The 27994-nt window shown below is 37.1% G+C and overlaps 1 protein-coding gene, 1 long non-coding RNA gene and 1 other non-coding gene across 6 annotated transcripts; 2 read left to right on the top strand and 1 right to left on the bottom strand.

The window, feature by feature from the left end:
- The first annotated feature begins 4 nt into the window (after nucleotides 1-4).
- Nucleotides 5-27994, top strand: LOC105693972 (chymotrypsin-like elastase family member 2A). 4 transcript variants are annotated; one of them, XM_048658067.1, is made up of 9 exons: nucleotides 5-143; nucleotides 218-313; nucleotides 448-597; nucleotides 724-794; nucleotides 864-944; nucleotides 14529-14760; nucleotides 16711-16856; nucleotides 18035-18309; nucleotides 27605-27994. In XM_048658067.1, exons 3-9 carry the CDS (start codon nucleotides 566-568, stop codon nucleotides 27776-27778), a joined length of 1011 nt encoding a protein of 336 aa, XP_048514024.1. In that variant the 5' UTR covers nucleotides 5-143; nucleotides 218-313; nucleotides 448-565; the 3' UTR covers nucleotides 27779-27994. The 4 variants fall into 4 exon arrangements, with proteins under 4 accessions (XP_048514024.1, XP_048514026.1, XP_048514025.1 ...); XM_048658069.1 differs by lacking the exon at nucleotides 5-143 and having other exon boundaries at nucleotides 172-313; nucleotides 448-593; XM_048658068.1 differs by lacking the exon at nucleotides 5-143 and having other exon boundaries at nucleotides 172-313; nucleotides 448-645.
- On the bottom strand, nucleotides 3390-7648 carry LOC125501684. Its single transcript, XR_007279293.1, has 2 exons — nucleotides 4264-7648; nucleotides 3390-4030 (listed from the first exon to the last, which is right to left on the bottom strand). It is a non-coding gene; the product is annotated as an uncharacterized LOC125501684 (long non-coding RNA).
- Nucleotides 8533-8605, top strand: Trnar-ucu. The gene has a single exon. It is a non-coding gene; the product is annotated as a tRNA-Arg (tRNA).

The raw sequence follows: 27994 nt of genomic DNA, 5'->3' as shown, positions 1-27994 counted from the left end.
ACCACCCTGATGTAAACCTCGATGTAGCGTTGCTACATCGTATGCAAGCCAAAGCCAGTGCCAAAGCCATCATCAGCCATCATCGACTTGTGACTTTCAAAGTTCCATCAGCGCCGCTAAATATCCACCACGGAACTAACCAAGTATTCACTGCGTGTGCCCGAACTGTTTGTTTGTTTGTTTTCATCTTGTCCATAAACATCAGTTAACCTTGCAGACTTGCGGTTCTTCCGTGCGAAGAATCTTCAATCATTAGCCAGTGCACATTTTGCCATAAACATCAAAGGCAATGGAAGAATTTATCGTTCCATCGGTAAGTAGCAATGTTTTTGGGACATGACTCATTAGAGTTATACCTGCTGGAAAAAAAAAAAAAGTAGCAATGTCTCGTATGCTAGAAATGTAAAATAATAATCGACACTTGCATGCCTTTAATGGTGATTTCAGATTTCCAAGTGATCAAAATTCGGCGTTATGGGTTAAGAATATGGGGTTGAGAAATTGGTGTCCCGGAAGATATAGTGTGTTCTGCTCTGAACACTTCACTGAAGATTGTTTTTCTTAAATGAGACTTCAGAACTCAACTTCAAAAAGGGAGTATGCCATCACTATTCAGTATGCCAACCACTAAGCTAAGTCATTGAGGTATAGGTGTTAGCAATATATAGAGTTTCATTTTAGTACTTATTTGTACTGCTAATACAGAAATGAATTTATGTTTAGGTGTTCAGACAACCAGCTTCCTATCGATGCGATTGTAGATAAACCAATGAGTGACACGAATACTGATACTGGTAACTTTCAGAATCACTGGCCTTCAGTAAAAACTCTGCAGCATGTAAACTGAAACTCTTTCTGTGTAGAAATCATCACTCCTGCAATGGGACTTGGGAATAATTTTCCTCCGTCTTGCCACTTAAATGATGTTGGATCCTCGAGTCCAGGTATAGTAAATAAACAATAGGGTGGTTCTTATATGGGATATTTTTGAATTTGTATGCTTTCCCTGGCTCAAATGGTTCAAAAGAATTTACAAAAAATCTTACCCAAGTTTTGGGTCTCTATCTTAATTTAACCCTTGCTGCTTAATTTTTCAATTTTTCATTTTTTATTACGGCCAAAATAATTATTCAAAAAAGTTGAAACTCTGCAGACCTTCATCTTCGTAATAGTAGCTGCCCCTCAGAATTCCTCCAGATTTTTAGATGTTATAGTAATACTGAAGTTACAGCTAGAGATGGTTTGTTAATTTTCTTATCACGGCTGAAATAATAGTTCGAAAAATTTTAGTCTTGGCAGATATCCTCCATCCTTTTGAGGATACAGCTTAAAGATTTTGAGCTGTAATAATTTTTAGTTTGCAACTGGGTGATAATTTTATTTTTCAATATATTTTTGATCTTTTAATTTATTACTAATTATATCATTTGTTAATTTTAGCAGTGTTGCCATCAACTCACATTCAGAATATTTCACCTATCTGTACTCCCAAAACTCATTACCGACAACACGCAACATTGCACGATCATGGATACATATTATCTCTCTCCTCGTAGTTTGGAAATAAGACTTCAACATACGCAAAAATTCTTGCGTTCAGTCAGAGCTAGCAATAAATTTTTGAAGCAAAAAGTGAAGCGGCTGAAGACAACCGGACATCTCTGTGGTCTGTTAATTAAAGTTTGAAGAATTTACAACTTATTTCCAATGAGGGCTTCTACTGCTTGTCTCCTTTCGAAGATGCTCCACTTGATCTCTTCAATTGCATGCTTAAAAATAAACAAAAGGGGAAAACTTAGTCGTAATCGATATCCCCCAAAGTTGCGTAGTTTTGCCTTCACTCTTCACTTTTATTCTTCCAAAGCATATGCTTATGTCAGAAAAACTTTTCGACTTACACGCCCACATCCTAGTGTACTTGGAGCATAGTATTGATGCAGAGCCTGGGTTTGTCACTGAATGCTTCACTACTCTGGAAATGAAAGTGGCAGAAGCAAAAAAACATAACAAAGAAATATTGTGCTGGTTGATGTTTAATAGAATGAGTATCAAAAAAGGATGCCAGAGGGGTGGAGATGGAAAAATGCGTGGACACATAGGACATCGGGATAGGTAGTGACGGTGGTAGTGACGTTGCAGAAGCAACTCAGGGTCTTGTTATGATGGTAGTTAATCTCGATTCTAATTGGAAATTACTAATTGCGTATTTTTTGATAAAAAGTTTGACCTGGTAATAGAAACGCTCATACGATTGCAGAAAACAGGTTTCAAAATTGTGTCCCTGATTATGAATGGCCCAATCGAACACTTTGCAATGATTCCGTTGTTCGGAGCAGACATGTCCATGTGAGAAGACGCCAGACCATTTTTTTCACATCCTATAGTAGATTAACCAGAAATTAACGTAATTTCTGACGCATGTCACATGCTAAGAATCATAAGAAATTGTTTGGGGGAGTACAAAGTTTTACTTGATGAGAATAACGAAAAAATCGAGTGGCGTTTCATTGAGAATCTGGCCAAAGTACAACAGAAAGAAGGTCTTTGTTTAGGGAACAAGCTTCGAGAACGTCACGTGGATTATAAAAAAAATAAGTACAGGAATTTCAATTGATACGTCTCAACCTCTATCTTTTTTTCGACCAACAGTATGTATAATCAATTTTTATTAACTACTTGAAGATACTAAAGTTAACATATAACAATTTTGTATCTTTTATAATAATTGTCAAAAAAGTTTATCAAAAAATTGTTTTAACTTCTTCGAATGAAGAGCGAAAATCATGGCTTCAAAGCATCGATGCCATTCTAGAAGGTACTAAACCGCAAGTTCTTCGATAGATGAGGACTACGATTATAATAAAGCTGTAACCAGTGATACGGTGCAGTCATATATTGCTGGTTACATAACTCGCAAAATGCATAAAATTGTAAAATGTTCGGATTGCTTAACAACTATACGTATGAATGCAATAGATGGTCAATGACTACAAAGAAATGACGTAATCAATAAAATGAATTTATATGGTGAATTCATACATATATCCTAGCTACGAGTTGTTCGAATTGACCAAGGAATTAGAAAAGTGTATTTTGAGAGCTGTAGGCAAAGCTTTAACAAACGTTGAAATCCTAAGTCAAATAACACGCGAACTTAACGAGGAAACTCTCATTAAAGTTGGGTGCTTTCAGCATGAAAGAGAGCTAACTGTTCAGATAATTGATGTTTATATCGTGATACGGGCTCATATTTTAGCGAAGTCAGAGAATAACCGCTATGACGGAGCTGAGACAAAAACAAAAATGTGCCGAAAAATGCCAAATTACATACATGAACGCTGTTTAAAAAAACTGTATCATATATTGTTAAAAATATAAACTTTCATTCATTTATTGATATTTTAATATATTGTATTATTGTAATATAATATTGTAAGACCCGCTTCGGTGACTTCTACATTTGGATAATAATTATGAAACCTCTTTATCATTTTTTCACCGCGCCTCATGCTCGGGTTTCGCGCTCGCTTTGTCGTAATGAATTCTATTTCTGTTTGAAGAAGATTTCTTATGCAAGAGCAAACCTATGTTTGCTCTGTCAGTCTCGAAATTTGAAGCAACATTTGATGTTCGCATAGTTCAGATCGATCAATCAAGGGCAAATTTTGAGTATTACTGATCTTTCATATGTTATTTATAAAATTGTGAATAATGCAGCACATAACCGTTATGAATTTAATCGTAATTGTTTTTATTACATTCTAATTTTTTTTATTTATTTATCTTCTTTGATAATTTATAAGTGAACATTATTTTCTTTTATTTCTTATTCTTTCTTCTTTTTATATTTTTCTGCTCTCCATTTTCCTTCATTTCTTATATTTTTTATTCTTTCTTCTCTTCTTATTTTTTTCCTTTCCTTCTTCCTCTATTTCTTTCTTCACCTTCACTCTCACCTCCGTTTCTTTCTCTTCCTCTCTCTTTTCCACGAGTTCCGCCCGCTCGCATAGGATGAAATCCCATCCGTCGTCTGTAATTTTATTTTCGTAATTTGAAATTTCCACCATCAGACCAGGTAACGTTCATAATGACGCGGATTTATATAAATTTTGATCCGTCAAGATTTGCATTCTTACGATATCTTTATACTCATAGGTTGTTCAAAATTGTATTACCTTCTTCATAAAATTGTATTATGTCAACATCTATCCATTTTCCTCAATATTGATGAATTATCTCAATGATTAATTAGAATCAACTTACTTTTTCAGCTCATACTGATGTATGCAGGTTACACGAACTTGCTTCTTCATAATTTGTTGTAGAATGAATTTATTTCTAATAAACTTTCATTTTTTCATTTTGTTCTTTGTTTATTACTATGGTATTACAACCAAATTTTTACCCAATGGCTGTAGTACATTTTGATTAACTTTGATTGGTTGTTGAAAACTGTTTACCAACAAAAATGCGGTACAATTCTCATAACTTTAATAGAATCTGTCCGACAAAAAAATGCATTCTGTTTTTTCGTTATTATTATAATTATAGTTTCAGAATATTATGATTATTTGTCTCAAGACTTTTTTATTATATAGAGAGAAGAAATTTGCTTGTTACAATTTTAATAATTTTTTTTTTTAATTTTGGTTATTATTTAGTACTATTTTCTATTTGCTAATTACGACTAGTTGGGGTACTTAAAAATACTGTATAATTTTATTTCATATTCATGTTTGTCTGCGTGTTATAATAATTAAAAAAAATGCGCTGCAACAAAGCGGAAATTTTTCTATCCTTTTTTAGTTTAGTATGCCACTCTAATAATTTGTGGCGCTCCTTTTAAAATTCTTCCACTTGCTACTACAGGGCCACCTTAATTTACTCACTTTTAACGGACACTTTTTAACACATTGAGATAGTCCTCCTTACTTCTACCCTCCATAGATATAACGACAGTTATTTTACATTTGCCGTCATATCAGCAGCGTGGAAGCTTATTGATAAAACGCGAATCCCCATTCCATTTCTGACAATGAGCTCCCGTCGCAGTAAACATACTCGGTAGGGCGCCCGTCCTTTTGAATGCAGTTGGGGCGAGACTGATGCGCGGCATCGGCATCGGCCAACATTGCGCAGCCTTGACTGAGCAATTGTTACCACTTAAATAAACCCCGAAATGGGGCCGCGTGGAGTGTTACCACAGATTAAAGACTGCCCTATTCTGTGGTTTTACTCCGTTACTGACGAGATACTGAGCGTAGTGCCGGAATAACCTGCACTACAGTCTTTTATTATTAATAAACCATCGCTGTTCTTACTGTTCATCACCTATCAACAACGTGTGGGAATTATTTTCACCTCTGGCACGGTCCACTTTACCTTATCCCCGAACGACGATACAACATAAAATTAATTACATGTACTTGGCCAATGATTGATTTGGATTCTTTTCATCTCTCGAGAACTCCATTTTAAGGTTATTCTCTTGACGAACGACTTCTTGGTGGCGATTGATTTGGAAAAGTTAATGTACTCGGCGATGCTTTTTTGCACCTGAGGTTATCGACTTTGTTTTAGAACTCATCGCGAGTCGGTTATTGACTGATCGCTTTGAAAAATGCATATGAACTGAAGAACTGCCGTACATCGGAACTTTAGTTCGTTGCACCGGCAAGCCGCGATGGACGATTAATCATAACGTAGATTGAACCATTTAGAGCAGAATGCCCCCCGTCCCTTTGCTCCGCTTTTTTACACTAAATTCTGGCTTTGGAATTGTATCGAATTATACCGTGTATCGACCTGTATCAACCTGATCGACCATATTCTGGCCGTATATGTATAATATAAGGGCTAACAGCCCAATGAGAGGTAATTTTTTTTCAGTAAATTAGAGGAGAGCGGGGCTAGTTCGACAGCGCGCTGGATTTCGAAAACTAATTGTAAGCGCTGAGTGACCGCAATTCTCAACGGTTTTATTCGTAGTCTTTCCCCCTCTCTGTCACGGGAGTAATGTTTGATTTGCAGGTAGCTTTTCGAAGCTGTAAATGTTTTTATTGAGAAACGTCGATTTTTTTGCATAAGTAAAATTTTTAATCTCCGTTAGTCGTTTTTTTCAGGCGTATAAATGATAAAATTGTAGGGTGTGTAACGAATACATTCAAGAGATACCCTTTCTCTAACGATTTGGTTACCCACTTGTTTTTCGGGGCGAGTTCACCGGTCAAAACAATTTCAAAATATGTTTTATAGTCGCTTATTTCGTGTTTTAATCGATTGAAATGTACTTTTGATACGGTTTGCACATACATTGGTCCGTACTGACAAGTTGCTTTTAGGATTAATAGTATCCAACTACTTAATTTTTTTTTATTCATGAATTTCGTACAAGACAAAAATCTAGATAAACACTTTTAGAGCTAAGAGCGAGTTGTAAATGTTTCTAGTAGTCGTTTTCTTATAGTTTCCAACCTGCACAATGGACTACTAGAAATATTTATAATATGGATCAAATCAGTAAGGCTATACCTATATTGACACTATGAAAAACGGAATGTCCATTCAACGGGCAGCAGAACAATATTAAATATCTATGATTAAACGACGAACTTTAGGCGATTATTAACGTGAACATGAAAATATCATCAATCCTAATAATATTATCACTGTCTTGCTTTCGAAGCTCGTATTTTATTTATTACCATTTATTGCGTGAAAATAAAGAGTGGCGAACCTGTGTAGATAATTTGGAAAAGTAATAGAAATAACTATACAAGCAATTTAAAAAAAATATGGCGAACTAACTCCGGTCTGCTCTGTGAAAGTATGACTCTGAAAATATTGATCCTAGCAGAGATATATATCCAAGAGTGAAAATAGTAACAATCAAAGTTTCGTGAAATAGAATTTCCTACTTGATTATTGATTACCATTTTTGCGATGAAATTGATACTAGGCGAGATAATTGAAGAAAAACGTTTTTTCCACCGTTAGCAGTCAAACTCTGGAAATATTGATCCTATAAAAGGTAAAAATGATAACCACCAAACTTGTGAGGAATTACATTTTCGGCAACTTTGATCATCATTTTCACTCTACAGTTGGAACTAAGCGAGTTATCTACGAGAGAGTGTTACGAGAATGCTTCACTGACACAATGAATGAATGATACAATGTGGATTTTTCGATTTTTTACGGCTAAAATAGCGCGGACCCCACTCGTAAATAATTACCGAAAATCTATTTGTAGTACATACATGAGTATAATGAAATGTACAATCTATTTCTATGATCACTAAATTTCATAAATACTGGGTTTAACGAAAAACAATGGAACACCCTTAAAATCAAGATGGCGGCGAACGCAATGGGAGGAATTGACCCGAAAGTCACGGTTTGCGCCTTCCCCTCGCCCAAGCTCCTTAAGTTTAGAAAAAGAAAATCGCACTCCCTAATTTTTACATAGGTCAACTGCTATTTTGAATAGACTAAATTCCCTATACATATATCGAAATTGAAACTTCGCGCAGACTTGGCAACTTCACGACACGCTGAAAATTGTAATTTCTGTTGAAACGAAACAAAAAATTTACTTTGTATGGTAACTGTTCGGAAGTGGGGTCCACCCTATTTCTAGCCATGCAAAATCGAAAAATTCACATTTTTTAATTTTTTCAAATTGTGAATTTCTACGGCGTATTGATGACAGAGAACTGAAATTTTCAAAATTGGATGTTTGACTTAATTATTAGTTATAGGTAGATGGCCAGAGTGTCGATTGGCCATGCAGCTTCTTTCATTTCACAATCAGTGCGGTTCCAGGTACAAACGAAAGCAGTACGACGGACCGTAGCGAACCCTCCTTGATTCGTCCTCAAGTCGTATCCCTGATGCAAATCGGCAGGTTACAAACGATCAATTTGAACTTTGCTCTACCGTGATTCGTGCTATTGAAATTATACAGGGTAGCATATTATTAATCACATCCCGATTGAAGTGCAGAGTTTGTTATGCATTGCATAATCCTGATTGGTTTCTTGTGGTTTTTTTTCCTGCAAAACATCTGCATCAATCGATATCCCAAGCTGATAATTATAAACTTGACTCCTCAAGACTCTTGACCAAGTGAGATTATATATATTTTCTTGTTTTTCATGAATCCAGAATTTTCATATGTTTGAAACAAATCCTCCATATATCTTAGATTTTCAGTAAAACCTGCGCGTCCCGCGTCGATTTACAGGGTTGACCGGATTTCTGAAAAAACCAACGGCTCATACTTTCTTATTTCTTATTTTCAGTAAAGTTTTGTTTGAAAAGGGCGTATCTCAGAATAGAGACACTACCTTTGTATCGGTGGCTAAATTCGAAATAATTATAACAGTTGAATTTTTGCATACAATTGAAAGTATTGTTTTTGTGGAAATTCATTTCTCCGAAATTTGGATTGATATTAAAAAAAAGTTGCTTCTCCAAGCTTTTTGATTAAGACTTGGCTGGTAAATAATATTTTTTCAATTCTATTCAAATGTCCCTTTGGCGCAGAGGATAGCGCGTTGGACTTCTAATCCAAAGGTCGTGGGTTCGATCCCCACAAGGGATGGACATAATTTTTTCACTCACATTCCAGTAAATAGAAAAAGCGATCGTTTCTTGGTTATTATGATGAAATATTTGACGGTGTCTGCACTTTATTCATATTTAGGCGCGATCGAACAAATTATTGTCGAAATATTTGGTGTACAATCGGATAATTGGTTATTACACACAAAACTGTGGTGCTACATCCGATCGCTTTGACCTTTGCATGTGTTGTCAAAAACATTGTTCTGAGCAACCTCCAAGAAGTTTTAGTTAACGGTGGTTGTTTATTGAAAAGTTACAAACAAAAAACGTTACAAAAGTAAAACGTTTAATGAACGAATAATTTCACATATTGCGACGAGCCCGCCAAACCGCACAGAGGATCACGACCCGAAGGGTCCGTACAAACACGAAACAAAGACACATAAAAACCTGAAGGGCCAAAAACCAATATTTGGGGTTGGGCGCCAGGTATGCCATGATATCGTGTTGCAATACGAAGAATTATAAACACACCGAAACCCACGAAGACCAAGCTCCAATGAACCAACCGACTAATTTTCAGTGGAAGTGTCGTGCGGTACCTCCGTGAAGTTGGCCCCCTCTTTTTACAAAATTTGAATTTTCTCGACTGTTCTAAATTGTTGTAGATTTGTTCTACATTGATTCAGAAAATCAATGTCCTAGTCTCAACTGGAATCCGAAAGATGGAAAAAACGTTTTTTGACATAGTCCCCCCTTTTTCGAGAACAAACATATCAGTCCTAAAGCACATTGTCCACTACGCCTTTGGAACCATGTTTCGAACCACTAGAACAACCTGGAAAAATTGATGAAATTCAAATTCTCGAAAAAGGGGGGACTAGGTGAAAATACGTTTTTTCGATCTTTTGTATTCCAGTTGACACTAGGATATTGATTTTCTGAAACAATGTAGAACAGATCTAGAACAATTTGGAACAGTCGAGAAAATTCAAATTTTTGAAAAAGGGGGGCCAACTTCACAGAGTTACTATACTTCCACCTCTGCGTTCCGCGATCTTTTGGTAAGTACTAATTGGTCAAGAAAGGGACAAGGATGAGAATTGCACAAGGGAAAGCAGGAGAAAGCTAAGGGTTTCTCTCCATGGTCCGGACTGGCACCATAAAAAAACGTGCACAGAGGCATCTAAGTTTTTCCCCATGAAGTTCCGCTACAATTATTCTTGTCATCCACAACGAATTTTCAAATTTGAGGTCAGCAGTTGGTAGTTATGTTTTTTTAATACAGTTAGAAAGTTAGACGTTTGAGGAGTATTTTCACTACTTTCGTAATTTTTTTTTGTTTTGGCCTCTTAATCAGTAATGATTGAAAAAAACTGATATGCCCTCTTGGCTTTAAGAATTTCTTTTCTTAAAGCCAAAGGGGCGTATCCGAAAAGAATTTTTTTTTTCGTTTTTCCTACAGACTTATGTATTTCACTCATATTTAAGTTGATTGGAGAATTTTTTTTTTTGATACCACCCTTCGCCACTAGTAACGCCTGTTGTTCGAAGCGTATGGAGCATGAGGGGTGGTTACCCTAATATCACTCATTTTGAATGAGAAACTTAACAAGCCGAGAGGCACGGAATGAAATTGGGATACACACTTATGATTTGCGGCGTTTTTTTTTTTTCTTGTTCGTTTCGAAACTTTTAAATTACTGAAAGCAACAAAATGCGAAAATATTCAATATGAGGACCACCCTTGTAAACATGAACATAAAGTATGGCGACGGCGCATTGTTTATATTTATGGACCCACTGAACTCTAGACTATACTGGAACGCGCGCGAGCCTATGTTTCGTGTAGCGACGTACGGTGAGAGAGAGATGGTTGTAGTTGGGGTCGGACGCACTTGTATTATACTAATGTATAGGGACTATCTCGCATAAAAACATTGACTGTCAGAGCAGAAAATGGCGTTTAACACTCACGTAAACACTGAACTCAGTGAGTGAACAGTGAGTTTAATTAAAGAAAATTGATTGCCAAATTTACTGAGAGAGTGTTACGAGAATGCTTCACTGACACAATGAATGAATGATACAATGTTGATTTGTCGATTTTTTACGGCTAAAATAGCGCGGACCCCACTCGTAAATAATTACCGAAAATCTATTTGTAGTATGTACATACATGAGTATAATGAAATGTACAATCTATTTCTATGATCACTAAATTTCATAAATACTGGGGTTAACGATAACGATGCATATTCCCGACGGAAGTTTTTGATTCAGAAAGTAGATATGCGTGTGACACAAGCGGACATACCTCGACCACAGCTATCTCTTTCTTACTGCCCCCACTCTTATCGCGCGCGTTCCAGGATAGTATAGAGTTCACAATCAGTGTATGTGACCGGTGTAAATATTCATACCTAGGGAACTCATTGTCAGCTCACGCCGCGGCTGAATTGTTGAATTTTCCGCTGCACCTAATTCCGCGTATCTGTTCGAAAAAAACCGTTTACTTTGATTTCACCTCGAAACAGTTGACTGAAAATTCGATATCACTCATTTTTCTGCCTCTGAATCCCCAACAGTTATAAGGGTATAACATATCTATGGTAAAACTTTTGATTCTTCCGAGCAATAAATTAAAAAAATGGGACACCCTGTGTTGCACCTTCAATAAGTATTTGCTGCGGTTGAGTAATGGAGATGAAATTCTTTCCATTTCACCGCATAATGTCGAGCCCAATAGGTTAGAATAGTGTCGAATGGAATTCCGATTCGAACGGAGGGATGAAGTAATTCTATTTGATTTTCAAATTTCCTGAGACTTACCACAGTATACAATCGAACTGTCTTCTCACAACGGTAATATGCGAGCGTTTTAGACGCATAAAAAGAAGCACACAGAAAGGAAAACGAATGACAATATTATTTACAGGATTTCTTTTATCGTCAATGGCATTCACGTTCCTTTTCTCGTTTAATAAACTCACCTACCGCATGGCTCTTCCTTTCTTGTATGCACCGATTCTCACGGATGTGGTTTCACTTTTAGCGCAGGATCAATGCGATCACATATAGCTTGTTACTCCCTGCTTCGGATTTATTGCTTTCTTTTCTCCGAGCCTTTCAATTGATAGTACCTTGAAGCTGAGGCTACCAATACTGCGGGAACATCAGTCAGTGTAAGAAATAGGTCAGAGAATGATGGACACTACTGACATGAGGAACTAGATTGCGGTTCGTACCTGAAATAATGCAATATAAGTGTGATATTTTCGGAATCTCAATTTTCCCAATTCTTCAAGACTTGACCATGACCGTAACCATGACCATGACCATGACCATGACCATGAGACGTGAATAATTTGTTTGAATCGACAAAAAAAAAAAAAAAAACACACCGAAGGACATAAAATGGATAAAGAGATGAAAGCAGCATCTATTTTTTGCTTTTGGAAATGCCGATCAGGATCAGATGGGAATATCACTTTGGTTTCGTCGATGTGGAATGAATAGCTTATAACTTGTTGATTCCATGAACCTACGAGTGAAATGGCCATGCGTAAGTAGTGAACATTTGAGTGGATATAAGTTTTTTTACGATTGATGGAATAGCGTCGTTAGTATTAACAATAAGAGAGGTACATGCGCGGCTCTAGACGTTCACCCGTGGTAACGCGATCGAAATGTGACCGTTCATCTTCGTATCCGATCAGAATGAATTACACCGTCGTGGCGAAACTACTGCAAGGCTGCCGAGTCTCTGAATTGCATAAAGAGGGCTTTCTCCTGCGATATAAGGTCGATTTATGTTTATATATTACTGCGATCCCCAGCCTTTCCCTATTTTCACTGACCAAGTGCATCTCTGTAACGAATTGTCTATACGGGGTATTCGTGCTCAACTGGGACAAGTTTCTGCTCATCCGTCACTGATTTCGGTGCGATTCGAGATTTCGGTTTTGAACCTACCACCCGAGATATATGCTACTACCGACAGCTAATCCAGACCCATATGACCTAATATAAAATGGTTACGAAGTTATCCGATCATCGATTAACAAAATGCTTACGAATCGAATGATTTGGCAAATATAAGGAATGATATGCTCTTCTGAGAATTTCAAGGTTTTTGTGGTACGTCAAGTATTTTATGAAAGAAAAATTTGAACGTTGTCTTTATTTTTCGATTTTCAGATCTAACAATAAGAATATGCAGGACACCCGAGGAGTGTCCGATGTACAGATAAACTGATTTTTTCATTGTTTGAGAATCAAATGACTTCGAATAGATTAGTTTTTGGGGTTTGGTGAATAATCAGAATTTCGGGTGGCGCTAAAATCGGAGGTCCACGAACAAAAACTTGGTCCGATTGAGCGAAAATACCCCATATCATCGAAAACGAGCGGTCGATATTTGTAAATAACTTCCGACAAAATCGCGTATATCTTTCAATTTTCTCCCCTCTTAACTTGCGTTTAATAGGTGTCTGTGGACTTGTGGAAAAAATTATTGGATCACTTTACCATTTCAAATCTGAAGAGGCGCGGCTACAAGCAGACGTTACAAGATGTAAGCCTGCTACCTCTCTATTGAGTAAACAGAAAAACTAGAGCAACGGAAATTACTACGCTCTGGCGTCGAATAGGGTTAAACGTGTGATGAACCGAACCAACAAAAAACTAGGCTGCACGCGCAGTGAAAACTCTGGCTTACTCTCCAATGGTACGTATAGCGAGGGAAAATTAAAAGTATATACAGGGTGTCTAGGAATTACGCATGGACGCTTCGCAAGGTGATCCCCCAGCTCGAGATCGATGACAGTTCACAAACACATAGCCTCGCAAAATATATTTTGACCTCGTAGAAAGTCAATGTGAAGATATGTCATCAGCGACTCTTGGAAGTTCCCTCGAAACTTTCGTTCGTTTTAACGAGTGGGATTTTCAGAGTCGATGTGAACTATGGCGTTAAGAGTTCGAAGGTGAAGGTCAATCTTATGACTTCGAAGATATTCGCCGATCTATGACTGGAAAATCGTCTGAAAAAGGGAAGATGTACAGGCTCCTTCGGGTGAACTTTACTATATTCACGGTGCTCGCGAATTGAAGCTGCTTGATACGAGAGGCTCTTCCATTGTTCAAACTACTATATCGAGATCCTTACGGACCATCATCAGCTGATCTTGTCCTCGTCGGACAGCGCAATCAAGTTAAAGAGAGGGGGCGCCCTCAAAGGCATCATTCTATCACGGTGGTTCAGGTCACAGGTTTCACTGTTTCGTTTCCCTACCAATAATCAGGGCTGATTTCTGATTTCGAGATTTCACGGATAAGCCCCCTCCTAGATCGGCGAAGCACTCTCTTTGAGCGTTACTCGCCTTCTGCAGCACTAAAGTTCTGCAAACGTTGCGGATTACTACACTACCGTAGGCCTAGTCTAGTTCGTTACCAGTTGCTATCGCTAAGGCCTCGTCGGCGGTGCTCCCGGACTATTTATCGGCGGTTTATTCGGGTACGGAAAACTTTCGTCGATAGTTTTCAAGAACTTGCGGTAACTTGAAACGGATTTCATAAGAATTATTATCAATCGCGTCTGGTCATCGTAATTCTGGTGACCAATGTATAGCATGGGTGGGTGGCAAGAACCGGTTCCCTATCTTCTAGTTCTTGGCTCTAAGCTTTGCAGACTTTGAGAAAAGTTTTGAACATTTGTAAGGGATGAATTTAGAAAAAGTTTTGGCGGTGGTTTTCCTCGTTATACTTAGTCAGAAAAGCTCGGCCATGATGAAGATAGAGCGGGATGATCAAAGAAGTGAGTATCGCGAGTATCGCCGGTGGTTCCTCTTCCTGCCGTTCTGTGTTCCCTTATAGAATGAATATCTCCACCCGTATCAGGCGCTGACTTTGAACCATACAACCTCATCAGCTGGAATTGATCTCTTCAAATTGTTCAGAATGTGGTCGTCCAGCTGCTACTCAGAGGCAACCTCGTACACCGAGCGATATCACCCTTACGACTTCTACGACGGGGAGGATTTTCAACGGTAAACCAAGCCAGAGAGGTGCCTGGCCCTGGCAAGTTTCCCTGCAACTCCTTCACCCCAAAATGGGCTTCATCGGACACTGGTGTGGAGGTGTCCTGGTCGACCCTGTGTGGGTTTTAACCGCAGCTCACTGCATTCACAAGTAAGCCCGACACGAACTGCACGTACTACGTCAGATTGAATTCAGAGTGACGTTGATACTGTTTTTTTTCTGAAACGCTGCGTAAGCGTATGATACGCAAATGAAAAAGATGGGATGTAATATCATGTGAAATAAATCCACGACAATATATCTATGTCCACGATGATCTTGAATACATTGAGAATTTGTAATTGCTTGACTTGGAGTTTTCTGAAAGTTGAGGGACTTCGGAATGTAGCGTGATGGTGTCAAAAAGTAGACCGAAGGAGCATTCTCCATTGATTCGCGATACCCAGCTATTTTGAGTTACTTTGTAATGGCTTTTTTGGTGAATATTTGTTATCACTTCGCTCGGGAGTTTGTAAGGAGATTTCTCCGAATACCATCCCCTGTCCTTTTTTTTTCAGGGTTCAAAAACAAACGCGAAACTATGTCACTCGTCACTAAGAAACTAAGTCCGTTGTCAAACTTTTCATCTTATAAGCTCGTTATAATCTATTGAAATTATGAAAACACGAACTCACGAATGCATCAAATGAAGAGATTGCGATTTCTAATATTAATTACCAGTTCGCAATTTAATTTAGAACTCTCCTCTCTAATCTCTATTTGCTTTTTCTCTTATCTCTCCCTCTCTCTTCGTCTTTCTGTTATACGTGTCACGGCCTGTACCTCTTGCCAGCGCAAGGTTTCGCTTGAGCGAAAATGAAATGAAACAAATTGAACTAAATTTCATTTTCACCGGTTGCAAACAGTTCAATTTAATAGTCCGTTAACTTAACCACCAACGGTAACGAGAGTGCCACTTTTACCACGGACCTTGGCCATCTGCGTAATTCTCTCTTTTACGTATGTATCGATATTTACGTTCCCGGAGTCTTCCGTTCATGCGTGGTGAAATTTTCTGCAAATTGTCGAACTAATTCTTAAGATTGGAATGAAAAAGTCCGAACCTATTTTCAAATTTCATGACATGAGAAAATTTTTAACGTCTTCAAAACGACTCAAGCAATAACAATATCATCCGTTGAGATTTTAGCATTACTCGTTTTAGCAAATCAACAAAAATAGTAATAGTAACTTTCCCGCAATTTCCATTCTCTGTGACACTCGTTACTAATTTTTTATTTTTCTACTGAGGAAACATGTTGGTTCAGTTTACGATTTCGCTAAAATACAAAGCTCAAAATGTGACGTTTCACTGAATTTTACGGATTTTGAATTTAATTTCCTTTCACACGTACATACAACTGCTGCAGCGTCAACTGTTTTGCAATCTGAATGAACAAATTGGGTGATGGGTCTCGGGCGATTCCTAAGAACGATTGAGTCTATTTTGTAGATTCATCCCCCTATTTTGATAATTCTAATTGAAAATGTTTTCAGTATTCATTTATACTTTTGCTTTCTGATATTCAATTTTTTCAAATCAACCATTGCTATCCCTGAACTGAACTGAAGAACTGAAAGTTTTCCCTTGTTCATCGGATCGTATTTTGAAGGAAACAATTTCGTTATTTTTGGATGAATCCGGTGGACTTAGATTCGAGGAAGCCATCGGTGAATTCAGCAGAATTTATTTAACACGAGATTCTCTGCATCATAGAAATGTGGGCATTCCGTGAAAATGTGCACAAGTTAATCACAATAGGAGATACAAAAAAATAATTTCACGCCGATGTTATTTGAGACTGGTGCAGATGAGATCAATTTCCGTTGTCTGCATTTAGCGAAAATACTCAGGTTGAAGACGAATGGAAACATGACAAAACGAGCAACAAGTGGCCACCCAAAAGTGACCGCGCAGACGAAAATATTTTGAATCTTTTTTTAGAATCCATACGACTCAAGTCCTTATTCGAATTTTCCGAACAATTTTTGTTCGCTCGCAGCAACAATATTCGCGATTGCAGCAATTTTTACAGCCCGTTTTTTGCTCCTTTCTTCAAGCGAACTCTTCAATTTGCCGGTCGGAGCCTTGTGGACTGCGGTGGTGGGTGAATGGGAATTAGATTCCGGGCTACGAGGATCAGCTCGACTTCCGGTTGAACGCGTCATCCAACACGAGCGCTTCAATAACTACGTACATGATATCGGTGGGTGAAAAATAATTATACGAGTGGGACACACCACTTTTCAGACTTCCTTCATAATGAGTCACAAAAATTTTTGTAATTCACGTTATCTACAGGGTGTATAAAAATTACGAGGCACATTTTTGCCAGGTGGTTCTTCAACTGGGACCGGTGAAGTTCTATGAAAATTTACCACCGCAAAATTTACCTTGTTCTTATTCAGAATTGAGGATCAACATTCTTTATTGCGACAAATAGTTTCTTCCATCATAAAGAATAAAAATGTCAATGAGAGACAATAGGTTGCCAATGGATCGTTAGGGTCCTGTTCATTTTTGAGCCATGGTCTCTTTGAGACTTTTGGTTCTGTTATTGTAAGCAGATGTTTTTTAGCTGTAGAAAAATTCTGGCCTTCAATTACCTCGAGGTCAAGATTAATTTTGCAACTTATAGGTTTTCACAGATTTTTACCAGTCTTGAGGCGTAAGAATCACCGCCGGGCAAAGTGGTGACACGTAAATTTCATACACCCTGTACACCGACCGTGATCATAAGTGAAATATGTGAACACGACGCTATCTGATTTAGGTTCTCGCAAAATATCCCTAGTCGAATTCACAGAAACGCCACAGCAGAGGTGGGGGGATCGCATCGACCGGCCACGATCTGTTATGATCCACGGCGTGTTAACCTCACGAAACCGACACAGCCATTCAACGATGATTTAACGATGAACGAGACGCGTTAGCAGTCTGAAGCAGTTAGCAGTTAGAAGTTAGCATGCAGTTATCCTTAATGCGTCTCGTTTATTGTCCTTTTCTTACAACACTCATTTCGAATGCATCAATGGCAAGTGTTTACTCTGTCATCGACGGAGATCATCCTATCCTACTCAATTCACCGTATCATTCCTCTGACCAAAATAACAACATCGGTCGTGGTTTCTACGATATTATCGACAGATAGATTCTAATATTTCCGGTAAACACGCCGTGGATCATAACAGATCGTGGCCGGTCGATGCGATCCCCCCACCTCTGCTGTGGCGTTTCTGTGAATTCGACTGGGGATATTTTGCGAGAACCTGAATCAGATAGCGTCGTGTTCACATATTTCACTTATGATCACGGTCGGTGTATATTGTCGTTAGTGAATTCAAAGTAACTCATACACGTCTACCTTGATTGACCTTGGAACAGCTTTACTGAAGTTGGGCAGACCAGCACCATTGTCGTCAATGGTCAGAACGATTTGTCTACCCGATGCAGAAGTTGAACCGAAAAAAGCAGCTAGTTGCGTGGCTTCCGGCTGGGGCAGATCAGGCCCTTCGCCATCGCTGTCGACGGCGCTTTTGGAAGCGAGTGTTCCTCTTCTGGACGTGGAAGAGTGCGAAGTGGCGTACGGGCAATCCGTTCCGATTCGCAGTGGTCATTTATGCGCCGGACACACGGATGGTTCGACCGGAAGTTGCGTGGTAATTGAATTTTTTATTTTATTGGGTTTCTTTTTTTTCATATCGGATACAGTTGGAATGGAAGAGAAAATTTATTCATACTTTAGTCCATCTAGAATGCATGCTGATCTTAACATTTCCATCCTTATTTTTAATCCTTTTTGATCCACATGGGCATACATACAATACATATACGAGGTTTGGCGCTGCTTTCAACTCTTATTTGAAGCGATGAAAAACAAAGGGGTGACGGAGGTGTCTGGATTCATTGTCAGTCGAATCATTACAGCTATGTGTTTTGTAATAAGCGGGAACGTCTGAGTCAACAGAAAAATGTGTTTCTTCCAATTGTTGGGAAAATGTGAATCTTTTCGAAAGTGTTAGTTATAACGTTTTTTTCTTATCAGCTTTTATGTCTGGAAAACTGTATTGGTATGAGAAAATTTTAATCGCAAAATTACTGTGGTTTCAAATGGCCATGAAAAGATAAAATTAGAGTCAACTTTTCTTTCAGTAAAAAACTATATTTCAATTTTGAAACCAGATGGATCGGAAAATTACATTTGATGAATATTTCGACATTTTTGACCTCGCGAATCTGTAGTTGCGATGATAAGGTCTGTGCGAATGGCATATAATTTGGAACTATATTCAGCATTTTCAAAATAGTATTTCATATTCAATTTTGTAATATTCTAGAAATTATTGAAGTTTAATAATTTTTCCAAATTCTCTACAGCCGTTGAGCGACAAAAGAATTGTTTTCGCCAGTCAAAACTGAAATATACTCTGATTTTGGTCAATTGAGAAACTTTTGTCGTCCTCGTCTATTTTTAGATGGTACCATGTAGAACAGCCTTTGTTTTCGCACCTATGGATTTCATTACAAGGTCAACAAATTTGTATAACAACAATGAATAACGGCATTCTTCGTACGGAACACTTTTTTGTGCGTTTTGTCTATGGACTTCAAAACACTTTTGTGATCTTTCACAAATTTTTTCTTCCGGCCGTCTTTGAGTTTTGAATTTTCGTAAACCAATAATTTAAAACATCACCGTGATCGCTTTGTTTGATAAAATTCTCAAAAATTCTATAGCCAGCAACGAACATTTTGTGCATTGAAAAAGAATGGAGAGCTGTTTTTTCTATTTTTTGGATTTTTTGAAACTATTTTTTTAATTTTTCAGCTTTTTTACAAATTTTTTTTACATCACAAACATTCTTTCATCGAACACGCCAGTTGTGCAATTATTTCCAAAAGAGAACGGGAAAAAATTGAAAAAAAATCGAGGTAGTTAGATCATTTTAAAGGGTTTATTACAGAAAAATTACCTGGTCAATGCTCTTACTCTTCATAATAAAATGTGTTCTTTTTAAAGAGGTATTGTTCAAAATTTTTGAAACAAATCTGTCAAAAATCGAATAGCCTTCAAAATGAATCAATTTTTATATTTAAGCTTAGTAGTTTTGCCACAAAAATCCAATAATTATGAAATTTACCGTAACTTCATAAAAAAATGTGTTCTTTTTAAAGAGGTATTGTTCAAAATTTTTGAAACAAATCTGTCAAAAATCGAATAGCCTTCAAAATGAATCAATTTTTATATTTAAGCTTAGTAGTTTTGCCACAAAAATCCAATAATTATGAAATTTACCGTAAGTTCAAGTTCGACCTCGAATAACTTTCGAACTTGTGGACTTATCAAAAAATGATAAAATACCCTTTTTGTAGAGCGTTCGACTTTCTAAAAAAACATGTCTTTATCGAATCTGTGCAGTCATTTGTTGGCGAGTATCGAAATGCGGATGCAATAAACAACATTTTTTCTATGTTAATCTTATGAAAAATAAACAAGTGCGATGACGTACATGTAAATAGGGCTGCAATTTTAATTGGCATCTTTTTGTGCCCTTACGAAACTTTTGAGCCTGTTTCCAAACAAAGAAAAAGACAGTTTCTTCTGAAACACCCTAATACATTATGTATTATTGTATGTGAGAGCATTTCATGCCAGGTCGGCTAGTTATTGCCCCTGACCCATTTTAGGTTAGAAGTAGTCCATTAGTCGAGTATTTTTTCTTATCCGCGGCTGCTTTCAAATTACAAAATTTTTAAATGCTCATATTTTCACCCGTTTTTGATACCGTTCAAGAGCTTATATTTAAATTTCCGATTTCCAATCCACCCAGCCAAAGTAGTTTTCACAAAACATCCTTCGGAAATACGGTAGATTACTCTTTACTACGGTTTTCTCGAAATTTTCCATCAGACTCATACGGTAAGAGTCGAGGTATAAAATCGAACAAATTCGAAATCCATGTAAAAGAATAATGATTTTACAATATGGGTCCGAGCTCAAAATTCTTGGGTTTGAGGGGAAAATTTGTTTGAAGTTTTTAATCGAAACATTCCCGATGAAACTAGAATTATCGGCCTTCAAACCGGAACTCAAAAGCTACTGCAAATTGCAAAAAAAAAGACTAGCCGACTATTTCCCACCTAACAAATGTTGCAGGAAAAAGAACAGGAAAAAAAAATTCAAATGAATGAGGGTCAATCATTGGTCGACTTGGCATGGAATGTCCCATATAAGTAGTTTCCAAGATACATCGCGATGTTTCGATTAAAACCAGCCACCTTTTGTATACATACAAAATCAGCTTTACCCGTGAGTCCTATTGATTATGCACGCGCAACTCAGCTAACAATAAGAAAATTAGCTTGGAGATTTCCATGACAATTCACATTCGTTTGAACATGTTTTTACCGGTCGATTACGTCCACATACATTACCATCGGAAAGGTCTTTATTGGCCCCAAATATATGTATACTCATCGCTTGCGCAAAATCAGATCCGACTACTCGGTGGAAGACTAGCTAGCTCGGAAACTCTGCGATTTCTTTGATGCTCCACAGAGAACTTTGAACAACCGTTTTTCTTATCGTGTCGCAGACCTATGCTTGATTCTAAACCACGAGGTCAGAAATGGAAAATTTATAAAAAAAAAAAATGTTGAAGATAAAATTTGAACCTGTAAAATGCTTTCTAGAATGATTTCATTCGCCGTTTCTCGATCGAGTTATAGCATTTTGAAGATATAATAGTTTTTTTCCGGAGTACCGAGTGCACCATTGGTTAGGTTGCTCACATCAGTGTACACACATGGATAGTTGGCGAGACCATAGATATATTGAACACCAAACAAATCAGCAAGCTATCACACTTCACTTAACTGGATTACGACGGAGTGGTCGTGGTATCTCGGGAGGGATGCACTTACGTGTACCTCGTATAATCAACTTTCGATTGGAAGTCGTTCACTACTGCACTTGCTCATCACTCACCTGAAATTGAATACACTTAAGAATGGAAATGTCCGCTGTAGTGTAGCGAGGCAGCTTCACAGCACCGCACTGCTATTGCTCTTATATTGCGGTCCATAGGCATGTGAAACACACGTCATTGACCCATTAATGCCAAATTACTCCGAAGTTCCATGACGCGCAGGTGCAAAAAAAACTTTATTCTTAAATGACAACCATGTAGTCGAAGATGGCCAGAAGAAGTTAACATGGTGCGACCCAAAGCTTTTGCGGAGTGCGAGTCGATCGACATCAACTATGAGTGAATATTCGGTTGAGTCAATTAAATCTTGTATGCAGTTCATGTCGTTGTAACTGATTGTACATACATACATAGGATGGTCCTTGCGAACGTCATTATGAAATTTTTACGCTGTCGGGAGGCTCCATTGTTTGGAATACTAGAAAAAACATTGTGAGCTATAAATTAGAAAAAATTATTTCACTCAATTGTCAGTATGCTAGTCGAAACAAAATATTTTTGATTATACACGATTGCCTTTCTCTGTACAAATTCTGTTCTGAAATTGCGTACAAATTTTTTCGCGATGTACTTAAATTTGGTTCTTTTGAAGAACTTTTTTTTTTTTTTGTTCGAATGGAAAATCTACGAAGCCATGGGGAGAAAGTTGAGATTTGAATTATGGACTCTTTTTTACTCAGACTTTTTCAATCAACATTCCTAACAATTAAAAACTGCAAGGACTTTGAAATTCAAAAATTGCCTTTCCAACGACGGATCCCAATACATGCATTTATTACGAGTGAAATCTTCTCCAATTATCAGATATGTATGTAGATATGATTCGAGGTGAAATTTGAAACAAAAAATCAAAGAACGGTAATCTGAATGAACAAATTTGGATGAAAGTATAGTGACTCATTGTTCTTATCACCGTAAGTGAAAATTAAATGATCTAACGTATTCGAAAATAATAATATAGCAGATATTCATTTTTGTAGAAGGTTATGTAAGGAAGACATCAAAATTAACTGAAAATGGTCAATGTATCTAGGTATAATTAGACACTTTCGGCCAAAACTAATATTTTTTTCGTACTCGCCGACTTGAGAATCATAAAGGTCAAAAGGATGGATTGATGAAAATTGAAAATTATTGGCGACCCCCAAAAATCAAAGATATCGTTGATAAGAAGTTCTTCGTGCAAGGATTTGATTTTTGAATTCGATTAGAGGGCGCGCGGGACGCTCAATAACGCCATTTTTAGCATTCAATTCTCTATATCGCTCATAAACGGAAGCAAATGATTCCAAAAATTCTGAAATTTCCAAGTAAAGTGTCCAGATGTGTGCTCTTTCGAACCCACATCCAATCAATATTAACAAATGGTTCATATTTTCGAGAAAAATCTCGGTGTCAGTCGAAACTTCTTATGAGCGATATCTTTGATTTTTGGGGGTCGCCAACAATATTTCGTTTTTTGATCCGCCCTAATAGATGTACGCCCGGTTGGGTTGATTGTGTATACAACTTGTGAATACAACTTTTTGACTTTGTTTCACGTTGTTTTGAGATAAAGTTGAGAAATTTTCAACTCAAAATATAGAAAATTAGGTTTGCGGCAGCGGTGAGAAACGATGCGTCCGAAAAACAAGTTAGGTTGCGGTAGACAGCATAACTCCGGATTCGTTTATCTGGAATTGAAGAACCAAAAAAATTTTGTTAGTGGATCTGAACGAGGGAATTAAAAAAATACTCATTTTTGAATATTTGGCGAAGGTTTGAACAAAAAACTTCGCTTTTTTGATTTTTTTTTTTTTTTTGAATTTTTGACTTGAAAAACAATCTGTAATTGAACGAAAACAAAATACTTCATTCAGATTCAAGATGAACTCATCCACTAACAAAATCTTTTTGGTTTCTCAATTTCAGAGATAAACTAATCCGGAGTTATGTTGTCTGTCTACCGCAACCTAACTTGTTTTTTGAGTGGCTCGCTTATCACCGCTGCCGCATACTCAATTTCTATATTTTGAGTTGAAAATTTATCAAACTTTTCTCAAAACAACGTGAAACAAAGTCAAAAAGTTGTCGAAATATTCATCAACAAGCTTCTCTGAAAAAATATCACAAAATTATGAGTGTTTTAAGGACCTGAGACCCCCCCACCCCGTCCCCACAATACTGTGAGAACATAAACGTAGGGTAAGGCGGGGAAAAACCCGAGGAGGAAAGCCCGAACTAGAATACAATGGAACTTCTCTATCTTATTTGTATTCGAAGTGAATAAAAAAGTTTTCAGTTCACATGAGATGAAAAAATGAACGAAAAATAAAAATTAAATCATCATTGAAAGTTATTACCATGAAAATTTCTTCGAAATGAGTTGTCAAAAAAACAAATCCAGAATGATGTTTGAGGTTTTTGACGATCATTCTTTTTCTTTTAATTCACAAAATTTTTGTGGTCCCCGTACTGCTCTGCTACTCCATTTTGCCTTACCTTGCCCTATATATTTGAAGTTTCAATATATATCTTTTGGGAATGATGATTCGTACGTGAATTGTACGAATTTTATTTAGGTTCTACTCTTCGAATAAATTGGAAGTTGGTCTGAAGGGACTGATCCAGAAAATAAACACGCATCTGTAACCGGTCCTGCTTTTATTGTTAGTTGAGAGTAGAGATGTAAGTCCACACAAGGATCCCAACTCACCTCATATCTCGGTTTACCGATCATTGTATGGTGTGCTCCTTGGAAAAATCTCCTGACGCGTGGATTCTGGCCCAAATCTTCATTCCTATCGAAGAAATAGCCGAACAAAAGGAGTTCGAAGAGCCATACAAAAAGCCCCAACCAAATCGATGGCCGGCATATCGAATTTCTTCACAATTATTTTGAACGCAAAAACATTCAGTTCCCATTCTGTTACGTTATATGTAGAAGACCCTCGATTCTAGATCCGGTTCAAAATTATATGATGTGTGGATGCATATATGCGAATCCCACAATATTTCTGTTTTTGCACCACCGCCATAATCTTTTGGCTATCTGACTGACAACGGCTTATGAACACTGCGTCCCAGATATGGAGGATTCCATGCGAAATCACCGAGGTTTTGACCAGACCCCCTTCGATTTCGCTGAAACTTTTTTAACATTTTCTATCCTACCAAAGACATTTTTCTGAATTTTTTCTGATTTTTTTACCCGACCCAAAAAAAGTCACAAATTTTTGAAAAAAAAACCCCTTTTTTTTAAATTGCAATAACTTTTTCAAAAATTGACCTTTCGGCTCGTTTTTTTTGTACAATTTTTGTTTTTGGATGTAGATTTAAAAAAAAAAAAAATACAAAAATTTTTTCGGAAGTCACCATACATGGAATATTTCAGTTTTTTCAATAAAATTGTCATTTTTTCGAATCTCGACCCCTTCGATTTTCAATTTTTTCGTTTCTAAAAAAAACTTCAACTAAGACAGTATTTAACCCCGCTAATTTCATTTTGTGCCGACTTTCCATTCTATTTTTTTTTATTGAAAATTAAGCGATTGTTGTCTTTGATTCGCAATCGTATAATGTTGTGTCGTTTTATCCGACGAAGAAAAAGACTTAATTTTCACCACAGAATTTAAAAATGGTGTAATTTGATGAATTTCTTGTATCGCAGGTATTGGTTTAGCACTATTGAAGCGTTTCTCCAATTTCTCTTTCAGTAATTTATACTCTTCAGTGTTCGAAAACCTAACATTAATATTTGGTAAATTTTTTTTATCAACAATATGAACAGTTGGCAAAAAATTCCTTAGTTAGAAATTCGATATTTCAAACCCACCGTCACGCGGGAAAAACAAAACTAAAAAACTTGAGAGAAATCAATGATACTACACGTTAATAAAATATTTTGAGCCGTCAAAAATAAAGTAAATACCAAGTAATACAATTCACGGTTGTTTTTATCCAATTTTATTCAACTTCTAAGCTTTTAAAAGCAATCCAAAAAAACTTCAGCGCAAAGTCATAAAAAATAAGCTACATTTAGATATTTGTTTTATTTTCAATAAAAAAAAATAGCATGGAAAGTCGGCACAAAATGAAATTAGCGGGGTCAAATACTATCTTAGTTGAAGTTTTTTTTAGAAACGAAAAAATTGAAAATCGAAGGGGTCGAAATTCGAAAAAATTAAAATTTTATTGAAAAAACTGGAATATTTCATATATGGTGACTTCCGAAAAAAATTTTGTATTTTTTTTTTTTTAGATCTACATTTAAAAACAAAAATTGGACAAAAAAAAACGAGCCGAAAGGTCAATTTTTGACAAAGTTACTGCAATTTAAAAAAAATAGGGTGGTTTTTTTTCAAAAATTCGTAACTTTTTTTGGGTTGGGTAAAAAAATCTGAAAAAATTCAGAAAAATGTCTTTGGTAAAATAGAAAATGTTAAAAAATTTCCAGCGACATCAAAGGGGGTCGGATCAAAACCTCGGTGATTTCGCATGGAATCCCCCATGTACAATTGAAGTGCGGAACTGCTATGGTATTATTCATCCTTTGAACAAGATCACAATTTGACTCATTGGCAGCAAAACACGTTAGCGCGAAAAATGCTAATGCTAACCCTGATAACTAGGTGTGTATTAATATATTTTTATTTTCTGAATTACCCACCCACCACCAAATTAACCACTTAGATACTGATTTCCCCCTGGTCAAGATCCTTTCTAAAATAGGAAGGAATTATCATTGGGCGATCCCAATGCCCCCGGTGATGATCTAGTGCTGATAATTTAACTTTATCGAAAGATTTTGTGTATGCCCAAACGTAGCTGGTTAACGCTGGACATGCTGCTGTGATTTTCTCAAAATTTTTGTCAAACTCTCTAGTTCCACAGTGTTCGGTAATAGCGAACTTTTCGATTCATTCGAACGGATCGGGGCTTTTATCTGGGGTGATGCCAATAGTGATATCAATGGAGTTGGACGGAAAAGCTAGAAATTTTATACCGTGAGACGGAATCGGCTGACTCTTCTCTTCGTTAATTGGAAAACCTAGTAGCGAAGCTACAGTCTGAGACACATTGTCTTGACAAGACTGATAAGAATCTATCAACAAAAATTCATCCATGTACGCGACTGACATATGCGTTTCTTTTTCCTTAACTCATTCTGAACCGGTTTGAAAATCTTTGTAAACACATAGGCATTTGTACAAAGACTGGAAGGCAAGCACGTAAATTCATGAATCTGTTGATTTAAACGAAACGCATTATCAACTGTAAAAGTGGCGGCACGTAGCCGATAAAATGGGAAACTATCTGGTGATCTAGAGATGATGTAATCAAGGATTCATAGTGTCGTCACTGAAAATTCAGGTTTGGGATCGGTTTTCGAGGCCCGTGATGAGCTATACTCTCTCTAAGCTTCCAGTTCAATTTCCAATTTTGCAATATTTTCATAGGATTTTGTTCCTCTGGTTAAAAAATTTTAACGAAACGACTGCACTGATCATAGTGCTTATCCAATCGATTATTGTCATTCTACCGTTATTTTTCTATCTTTCATAAATTTTCAAATATTCCAGCCCCAAGTTTATACTGTCAAAGTATATTCCATCTGGTTAGCGTCTTCTACGCCTGAACAAATAGCCTCCGTTACTACAATACGAAACATCATCTCGTAGGTACAGAGTAAAACTATGTACAAGTATGAATGACAACCTGGTTAAATATTTGGTTCCAGAACTAAGGGTGCGATAAGTTTCGAAAATCAAAAACAAAAAAACCGGCCTCAATGACCGTAACTCGAAGTTTCACCGCACGAAAATTCGACCACAATGGCCTTACCATAGATATATTGACATATCTATGACCTTACGACCGATGATTTTTTCACCGATTGTGAGAATATTTCGTGGCGTCAGTTAATCGAGTCGCGAACCATCGAGATGTGCTGTTTCTTCAATAAATCTGATTACTTTATTTGCAGGGCGATTCTGGGGGGCCTTTGCAGTGTCGTCGAGAAAACGGAGAATGGGAATTGGCCGGAGTCACGTCCTTCGGCTCAGGGTGTGCGCGACCTGGGTATCCGGACGTCTACACTCGTGTTAGGCATTATCTCACATGGATCAGAGACACTATGAAGGCCGATGCGAACTCATGATTCCGGTGTTTTTCTTTCCCCACTAGAATAATAGTGAATTGAATTGTTTAATTATTGAAACTATACAATTATGGTGCAGTGAGTCCAGCGACAAAAGTATAGAGTACGTCGAACGTCAATGCGAGCAAAAATCGTTTCGATAAACCTCCGTGATACTAACTGTTGCAAATATTGTAAATGAAGATAAAATTTTTGAATCAGGCTCGACGACCAAAA

The sequence above is a fragment of the Athalia rosae genome, chromosome 7, assembly GCF_917208135.1.
Source record: "Athalia rosae chromosome 7, iyAthRosa1.1, whole genome shotgun sequence".
Lineage (NCBI taxonomy): Eukaryota > Metazoa > Arthropoda > Insecta > Hymenoptera > Athaliidae > Athalia > Athalia rosae.
Note: the sequence above shows the minus strand (reverse complement) of the source record. Positions and strands in the feature narration are given on the sequence as shown.